Source organism: Neltuma alba, unplaced genomic scaffold (assembly GCF_004799145.2).
Source record: "Neltuma alba isolate B1F8T4 unplaced genomic scaffold, ASM479914v2 tig00001215_pilon, whole genome shotgun sequence".
Classification (NCBI taxonomy): domain Eukaryota; kingdom Viridiplantae; phylum Streptophyta; class Magnoliopsida; order Fabales; family Fabaceae; genus Neltuma; species Neltuma alba.
This window is the reverse complement of record NW_021632380.1, coordinates 1-9,544: the sequence shown is the minus strand read 5'-3', so window position 1 is coordinate 9,544 and position 9,544 is coordinate 1. Positions and strand designations below refer to the sequence as shown.

At 35.1% G+C, this 9,544-nt stretch overlaps 1 protein-coding gene across 3 annotated transcripts; it reads right to left on the bottom strand.

Annotated features, from left to right (window-relative positions):
* Positions 1-567: 567 nt before the first annotated feature.
* LOC114754052 (stomatal closure-related actin-binding protein 1) lies at positions 568-8,348 on the bottom strand. 3 transcript variants are annotated; one of them, XM_028942789.1, is made up of 13 exons: positions 8,167-8,348; positions 7,552-7,851; positions 7,217-7,378; positions 7,018-7,110; positions 6,434-6,574; positions 5,449-5,517; positions 4,862-4,945; positions 4,058-4,238; positions 3,326-3,442; positions 3,102-3,160; positions 1,770-1,904; positions 1,348-1,497; positions 568-977 (listed from the first exon to the last, which is right to left on the bottom strand). In XM_028942789.1, exons 2-13 carry the CDS (start codon positions 7,831-7,833, stop codon positions 912-914), a joined length of 1,539 nt encoding a protein of 512 aa, XP_028798622.1. In that variant the 5' UTR covers positions 7,834-7,851; positions 8,167-8,348; the 3' UTR covers positions 568-911. The 3 variants fall into 3 exon arrangements, with proteins under 3 accessions (XP_028798622.1, XP_028798633.1, XP_028798629.1); XM_028942800.1 differs by having other exon boundaries at positions 7,217-7,345; positions 8,167-8,347; XM_028942796.1 differs by lacking the exon at positions 8,167-8,348 and adding an exon at positions 7,964-8,058.
* Positions 8,349-9,544: the final 1,196 nt, after the last annotated feature.

The window sequence follows — 9,544 nt, the reverse complement described above, 5'->3', positions numbered from 1 at the left end:
AAGAATGCCCCACGAGACTTCAATTTCATCTTCTTATATCAACGCTAATTCATCAATCATTACATTTTTTTTTTTGTAGGAAACTGATAATTTATAAATAGTGATAAGATTTTATGAGTATAGTTTGCCTAAGTCAAATTTGAGCATTGTATTTGTATTAGTTATTGGTTTTTTTAAGGTTAGTGTCCAATTTGTCCCTGCAAATTCTTGCTCAGAAACTGTGAACATCCGAAAGTTTTAAGACCAATATTATCTAGAAAGTGTTAAAAACGGAAGAATATCGCCCTGCTAATGTGTGGCATTCAATGATCCAACTCCATCACACCTCAGCTTCTTTATTCCTTCCCCTTCTCTTTCATTATTCCTTTATTGTTCTGCTCCAACTCATCACCACAATCCTCAGCCTTTTTTATTTTTGTCATTTATAGTCATAATGATAATATGACTACATGTGAATCTACACATTGTGTAGACACTATATCATTTATGACTCATGTTTTGGCTTCCTATGGCTTACATAGTTTGCCGCGGATTATTTATGATCAAAGTTGTGTAGAAAACCTGTGATAAATTACAAAAGGTAAATGCAACTTTGGAGGGTTTCGACAGTAACTGATGAGGAATCAATCAAAATACAGTAAATTAGCATCTCAAGCACTGAATATAGATTCCATAAATTTTACAATGCAAGCCCTACAAATTTGTCAGCTACCACTCACAAAGGCAAACCCAAAAAAAATGCCTTGGTGTTTGGTGAAGGAGAATAATGACACAGAGATTCTGTCCAACTCCAAGAAGCCAGGCATGAATGTTCCATCATAAGAAGCCATGTTTTGCTGATGCACACTTATAATACAAGCTAGGAAAACTTGAGTAATTACAGAAGAGGAGAAAAAATTTTCTGAAGTTCATCACGACCAAGATGGCAATCTATCGTCTGCTGCTCTAGATCTATCGTTTGGCCCAGCAAGAGTAATCTGCCATTATTAATCCATTTATAGTTCAGCAATGCAGACCAAGAAAATAGGAATAGAGAAGAAAAGAACTTTGTACATGTACAACATATTGAATACAAGTTTAAATAAATATAGTGGAAATCCAAGCTCAAGCATTCTTCAGGACAAATTGGTAGCCACACAGTTTTCTGTGAGTGTACTAATTAAACTTTCGAGTTCAGCTTATATACACCATGCACAAACTGGGCTAAATTTGATGTTTCAACAAGTCAGACAAGAATAGTTCACAAACAACTTATATTTGATTAAAAAATTCCAGTGATAAATGTTTAAATTTTGACAAATCTCAGTTTGAACATAAAAACTTGCTTTGGAGTTCAGAAGGACATACATTGCAGTCAAATGCAAACCTCCTGGCAAGCATAAGAGCCGCATTCCTGTCACGCTCTGTTTCAAATGCTAATATGAAAGAAAGCCCTTCTTTTGCTTGCCAAAATACCGCCTGGGCTGCAGCATTCCCGCCTCCTCTAACTCCACATAGCTAAACCAAAAGGGAAATATCAAGTCAGCTTCCCTCACAGGCTTTAACTAAGGACAAAGAGATCTCATACCACCGGAAAGAGAGATTTGTTCAACAAGGTTAAAACAATGTTTACTGCACCAACTATTCAAGTCCTGTATCCATGTGTTATTTTGTAAATTTTCCCAAAAAAAAAAAATGATGGCACATAAAATTCTTGCTCCCCTACATTTTAGTTGTCGCACAGAAATAGACTCGTCAATATTAGAGACAGCATTTACAACTTGAAATACCTGCATGGAACTTGAATAGTATTCTTTGGCAATAGTTGCCTTTCCTCTACAAAGCTTCATCCTCATTTTCCCAACATGAAGGACGTGGATAGATTCACTTGAAGGATGTGAATCATTCATATGAGTTACAACCACCTGCAAAGTAGCAAGACAATTATACTTACAATCATGGAATCTTATTCATTTTATTTTCATACTAAAATGACGAGAAAGTATATTTAGAAGCAACACTTTACTACAACTAAAACACAGTCATTCTAAATTATAATTATCAGACTTGGGCAACAAGAATGGTTCTTACATCCACGCCATGGTATGGGAGGCTCTATTTCAGTACTGTATCAAAACTATTCAATTAAAACTTATTATCAAGGAGGGTCCTCCAAGGATAATGTTCATAATCCCAATAGTTCCTGTCATGTCGAAGTCTATTTGACTTAGGAGTTGACAAAGTACAAGCTTACAGCTTATCAACATCCAATGAACGCTCCATACAACATTGGAAATTATTGTGATCACATTCTCGCCCGAAAGGATGTGGGATTGTTTAATCCTGCACAATCCTTGAAGGCCGCAACATTTTTATAAAATCTTCTCAAAACATAGCTTTTAGAGACAGAACTGTGTTCTGGCTTCCCAAAACTGTGCATATAGGTTGAGTCTCAACCACCACCAAAAAGGAAAAAGATCCGTTCATCTCCCAATAACATTTTCTTTCTGCACTTCAACTTGTCATTAGACTTGCACTGCCTTCGTTTGCCTGTGCTAGTCTCTTGTTCTGCACTGCTGCTTTCATTCGCTTCTCTTCCATCAAAAGCTTGCAACAATCTCCGTTTTCATTTCTCTATGTGATCTCTAGTCCACTTTATCAGGTTTTAATTTTGCTTGTAGCTGTGTCTTTAAATCAGTTAGTGACAGATTTATTGGCGTTTTTATTGCTGATTTTACCTGTTTAGCAACATTTGCAACTAAAGACTTGTTTTATTGAAGGGGAATATTGACAGGTTTATGCTTACCTAAGAATTTTATGTTACCTTCTACGTCTTAAGTGGTAGAAACTGTGATTTATAACAATATTATATTTATTAAAATTGATGTGTAATCATACATTTATAACCTATAGAGCTGTTAAACAACAGCTTCTCTAAAGTCAGGGGCTTTGAAAAAATGCCATCAATTTAGGATCCAACAGTGGTTTTAGAACACTAACACAGTAAGACTACCAAATGAAGAAAAAAGTAGTTAATAATGAGCTTATAAATTATGCTTCATGCTTGCATACATATAGATTATTACAGAAGAGACAAGAAACTAAGTGTAATGATGACATACATTGAATTCAGTATCATGTTTACGCACAAGTGCCTCAACATAGGTCCCCAAACCAGCAGCTGCATAAGAATACTATATCAAACTCCACTGAAATGGAAACACACCTACGATCTATTTCTATGTTATCAGTTTTGTATAGAACAAAAGATATCAATATTTGAAATCACACCTGTTGATGATGATTAAATTCATTAAGCATGAAACGTAAAAGATTGGAAACAAACCTGGATCAATTGGACCAGTGGTTGACAATGTGATGTTCTGGCTTCCTGAAACAATATCAACTTGTAATACATGTCCAACGTCAAAAGGTTCAGGGGCATAGACTGATTTGGTAGCTCCTGTAAAAGAAAAAGTTGTATCACCTAACATATAAGTGAAAAATTACAAAAGGAATAAACAAATTGTGACAGATTGTATAATAACTCATGCTGCAAAATTACACATCTAGCAAAGGGAGTCACTCAGGTCTCAGGGCATTAGTGCAGTGCAGCACAGAGGTTGTTCATAAATAAGAGAGTTGTATGGCCATTCATATCAGGACTTTATTGGCATAGGGAAGTTATAGAGTAGCACATGAGCCTTTCAAGTGTGTGCGCATCGTTGTCTTTGTTAGATGTCAGAGTCTGTTATGGTACAGGAGGAAAGTTGGGAGGTGACCAACATTCATTATGTTCGGGCTAGTATAGGCATGAAGTAGAGGATGGAGAAAGGTGTAAAGAATTTTATTCTAGTTTTGCGTCCGAGTGTTTTCTATTCCTGGTGAAGTCTTCTTAACAGCATGCTCAAATTCTCATTTGGGATATGACCAATGGTTACCAACCACGCCATACCAGAAGTAGAGGGACGCTTCAAGCAAAAGCCAATTGCCTTACATGCTTAACATAAAGAAAAAATTAACAGGAAAAAATATCCAATTTTCTAAAGTAGAATATATGAAATTATGGCAGATATACCTGAAATAAGTTCCCTTTTAGCACATTCGGACAATATGCGGTACCACTGAATTGAACATTTTGAAAGACCAGGGGCATTCTCGGAGTAGGGTTGAATTTCTAAATATGAACCTAATACTTCAGTCCCTTCTAGTTCATACAAATGGGCAACATTTTCTCCACCCCTCTTTATCCTTCCTAGCTGGACAGTACAATGGAGGATAAGTCAGTGGGGCAAAAAATAAAGGAAGGAAGAAAAACTACAACATGAGAGTAATGAAGCCAAAATAATAATTTTCATCGTTGAATACACCACACCGCATAACACATTGTGTAGAGGTCTTCCGGCGATCACAAATAGTCTTCAAGAAAGAATGGAAAACTTGCAAGTTAACATCATACTATTTGTTTCCCAGTATGATTTTAAAAAAATCACACATAACTAAAACAATTAAATGAAAAAGGAAACAGCCAGATCAAGGTGATTATGGCAAAATAAACAATGCAGGCAATATAACACCTAATGCAATAGTCAAAACGCACAAAATGTATTATCACACACAGAAAATGAATCGAAATTTTCTACAAAACTATAAATCCCACAATGTATTAAATCATAGTTTATCAACAACCCAATAAAACAAAATAAATATTATCCCACCATTACACATGATTGAAACATAACTATGCCCAGAGAGGAAAGATTATGATTAAATACAACATACTGCTTCAGAAACTAAGCCTCCAGCCCTCAACAATTACATAAATCCCATAAAAAATTCATATAAGAATCTCTTCAACATGGACATAAGATTGCAAGGGTACCTCTTTTTGGAGTCGCACATAATGTCTAGACTTCTCTGAAAGTTGAGCCCTCAATGCTAGAAGCTCATGCTCCATATCCATAACCTAAAAGTTAATAGTCAGTGCATTCATTTATTTAATACAACATGATAAAAATCAAGTTAATAATACTATATATGAAGGGCAAGAAAATAAGGGTGAGGAGAGAATCCGACTTCATACAAAGAGGAACCATATTAATTGTGTATAAAATAAAGGAACAATATTGATTATGTACATGACAGAAGTCCTAATTCTGGAACAATGACGGTCCATTTCAACTGTGATGATACATTAGGATTTCTTAAATCTATCTTCTCTACTAAAATAAAGTAAAATTATCTGGAAGAATTGTACTCCAACTCAATGTAGGAGCCATAGATTATGTACAGTCTTCTTCATGAACAAAGAGACAACCAAGGGAGTACATATGCCACTAAGAGAATTTAAAATATTAAAAAAAAAAAAAACAAGGAGTAAAACCTAAAAAGAAGAGATTATGATTCAAATATTCAAATAATAACAATAATCTTCATGATAAATGGATTGAAGGAACAACTGTTTAATACCTTGCTTGGCTGATGCAGCATTTTGATTCTTCGAGCCTCTTGAACCTCCTTCATCAATTGTTCCAGGTCCTAAAGTTCCAACAGAAATAAATTATAATGGAATGAAAATAACATAAGTGATCCACATTTTCTGGATCTAATTAAGTCTTCTACAGGACACCATTACTTTGATGAATACTGGATCTTTTTCCTCATAAAAATAAAGAAAAAAGGAAATTATAGACCATTACAAAGAGGGATAAAAGAGATTTATCCTATTGATATATTTTTTTTTAACTCTTGGGTTTTTTTTTTTTTTTGGTACCTTTATCACAGAGGAAAAGGAGAAAATTTCCCTTAAAGTGTTTACATGACAAATCAAGCTCATTGCATTTGAAATAGCTTGAAAATGCCTGTCCAGAATAAAAACCCTGCTACAATAACATTAAACAAGAATTCCAAAGGTAAACCCCACAATTAATTGGAATCATGAATTATCTTCCAACCTAAAAACAATAGCTCCTAGATTTTAGTCATAAGCAACCCTAGAGTAGCTCCCAATATTTCACTTCTTGATTAATGGATCCAATGCACCTCCAAAGAAACTAAACAAATCTCATCTAATTCAACATAGCATCAATTAAGATGTGGCATCCAGCAAATGGAAAAGAGAAGCCTGGCATTCCTATTTGCCTATCATGAGAGTAGATATTAACATAGTATGTTCGACCTACACAGTGCTTCCATCGAAGCAATAAAGAGAAAGCAACAACATATAAAAAGCTACATCTAAGAAAGCAGAGAAAGAAGCAACACTAGAATAAGAGATGGGGCATAAAAAAGAAAAGAATTCGGAATGAATCAAATCTCCACAAGTAGAATTCGAACCTATGACCAGTTAGTTAACAGCCAACTGCTCTCCAAGAAGAGAGTGTTATATGGTAAACATTGAAATCTCCTTACTCTAAAAATTCAAGCACCATAAATAACAAGAACATGGACTAACCTGCTTCCCTGTGACTTGAGATATTCTCTCATGTTCTTGCAGAGCCTCTTCCACCCTCTGAACTGCTGCCCTGGCATTCTCTATTTCAGCACGAGCAAAAGCCCTTTCCTCATCTACAAGTTTCTTGGCCTCTTCAGAAGCCTGTAAATGAATTTAGACTCTTAGCAATGGAGAAGGAGTAGTTAATGAAAGCAAGTATAGGAGATACAAACTGAAAAGTAATCGTAATTATTTTTTTTTAAAAAAAAAAAAACATATTTCTATTAGTCTAATCTAAATATATAGTAAAATGTAAAGTTCCAACAACTTATATTCCAAGGAACGTAAATTAATAGGCTTCAGCAAGTCTAAGGAGTGTTACATTTCATGGTATTAAATTTATATTGAGACAGATATATGACCTAAAAAGCGGTGAGGACGTCCATTCTGTTCACCGCACTAATATGATTCACAGGCAATGAGAAATATAATCAACAAAAGCCTCTGTATACCAATAGTTCAGGTCACTTTCTATTCATTTCCATAATGACAAATACAAAATGCTGACGAAAGATTGGAGTCTTCCATCACTTTCTACACATCACCTGCTTAAGAAAACTTGCCAGTTTCTTCACCTCTGACTTCTCTTGAATTAATTCCCCTTCCCTTTGAGTCAACTGAACTGCCAGAGCTTCAACCTAATAAAGGCACATAAGAAGTTAAAAGCAGGCATGCTTAGAGAATGGATGAAACACACACGCACTCACAAAAGAGGGGGGCGGGGGTGAGGTATCCATATCTAACCATGGCGATGGCTTCCACTATATCATCCCTGTTTCTACCTGCCACATGTCCTTTTAAGGATTCAAGGGCATCTCTAAGCTTCTTCAAAAGAACATGTTTTTCCAACGATGCTGCTTCTCTAAGTCTAGCCTGAATTTTCAAGTATATCAGCCACAATAAAGGCTATTTTTGGAGATTATAATTAGTTATTATTCAAGAAGTAAAAACATAAAAAAATAAAATGAGGCAAAATGTCTCACATGGGAAGAGACCTACCAAATGTTCAGTATGTTAGCCTCATATGGAAGAATTATAGAAACATCAAAATTATTTCAACCGCTAGAAAGGAAAATAACCTCTTCAGACAACTTAGCTGCAGCAGCCAAACCCTTCTCAAATTTATTGGCGAGATCGCGAACAGATAGACGCTTCTGCTGCTCCAAAAGCTGGGCAGTCTCACGCGCAACGACCTCCTTCATGGATATCATTTTCGGGTCATCCTTCGTCTCAATGATCTGATTGTTAGCTCCAATTCTGTAACTAGGAAACCGACAAGTGGCAAACACCACATCAGCTGAAACTGTAGGCAAAGCCCCCTTTTGCATTGTATCACCAAAGTCACGTGTAATTCTCGTCATCGTTTCAGGCTATTTACTCTGCAGTCGCAAAGATTGAACATGTCACAAATCCGTAAAGCAGGCTAAACGATTTTGCAATCATACATTGTGAGAAATACTTAAACTGAACAATGTATTGAGCAAAACGTACCGCACCAAAATCATAGACCAGTAGATCACTACATTACACCCAATGAGCTGATTGAAGTCAAAGAAAATAACGAGAGCGGAGTTGAGACAATGAAACTAAACCCTAATTCGTCGTGCATTTACTTCTTATCTACTTTGTAGGTTTGAGTAGAGACATTCAAGATAAAGCTATCAAAAAAGACAAAAAGGCAAGCTTGAACTTACAGAGAATTTAATGGGTACTTAGGATTGAGATTCTCGGATCAGATGCAAAGGCGAGCCTCCAGATGGGTTATTCAAAAACAGGGCTGTGATCCGAAAATAATGCCTTTAGATTGAGGAAGATGGGTTCTTTTGGAAAAGAAAAGAGAACAAGACTTTGTTTTGCTATCTGTTTGGTGCTGACTGGCTACTGTGGCGTCACGCTCATGCTTGAAACTTGAAACTCTTGAGCGGGTCCTCAGCAAACGTTCGGTGTTGACTATATGTGCAGTTTAAGATCATTTTTTTAAATCTTCTTTAGCGATTAGCGATTTAAAAATCAAATTAGAGTCATCCTGTACCTCACAAAATTCGAAATGAACGGGTCCCCCTGTTGACCAAGTTTTTTTTTGAAAAAAAGGTCTCGGAATTTCTCACATGACGAGCACTTCATAAATTTTTAATCTTGTATTTATCATTATGGTAAGATCTGACCAGTTTAAATTAGACTTAGATAGTGTAAATTGGAAATATTTAATGAGAAATTCCAATAAAATGCCACTTAAATTTTAAAATATAAAAAATGTGATACTAATATGTGAAATGACATTGGTGATAGATTATCAAACTGACGTTTCAATAATTGGGATAAAAGACAAAACTATATCTTATGATTTTCTTTTTCTTTTTTTTTCCCTCCTTAGATGCTAATCTAAGCACCTGATTAGAGGATGGCCACCGAAGCTCTAATGCCAACGGCCCCTCTAGCGGCTAGTTATCCGAGCTCTAATGACTCCTCTTTTAAAAATATTAACTATTCTTGTTAAAATATTAACTATTTTTTTGCTTCTAGAGTTTTGATAACTACTCGTATCTAGGGGTTTAAATTTAGAAATTTTGGTTAAAAGTTTTTTTTTTGACAAATTAATTGGAGAATATGACTAAAATAAATGTAAAGATATGGGCTCCTCAAATGGTAGCAAGTGTAGTAGGAAAAAGACCACATTATCCTGATAGATGCTCATTGCATATAACAGATCCTCACTTGCATATCATGAATCCTAATTGCATCTGGTAGGTGCCTAACTCCATATGAAATATTATTATATATTATAGATCCTAATTGCATATCATTGATCCAAACTTATATATTGCGGATACTTAGTTGCATACAATATCTTATTACATATTATAGATCCTAATTATATATAATTGATCCAAAATTGCATATTGGTGATTCCTATAGCATATCATTGATCCAAATTTACATTAACAAATTCTTTTGTGTTGTACTCAAACAAACTCTTATATACATCTACAAAGTAATATGATGGACGTGGGATCCATCATACACAATTAGTATTTGTAGATAATAATTTGTTATGTAAATAGTAACATATAT

Coding starts and splice junctions, on each gene's coding strand:
- LOC114754052 (XM_028942789.1), bottom strand. CDS start 7,833: ATGACGAGAATTACACGTGACTTTGGTGATACAATGCAAAAGGGGGCT. Junction 4,946..5,448: donor TGCTGCATCAGCCAAGCAAG/GTATTAAACAGT, acceptor ATTAACTTTTAG/GTTATGGATATGGAGCATGA. Junction 3,443..4,057: donor TAAAAGGGAACTTATTTCAG/GTATATCTGCCA, acceptor TTTCTTTTACAG/GAGCTACCAAATCAGTCTAT.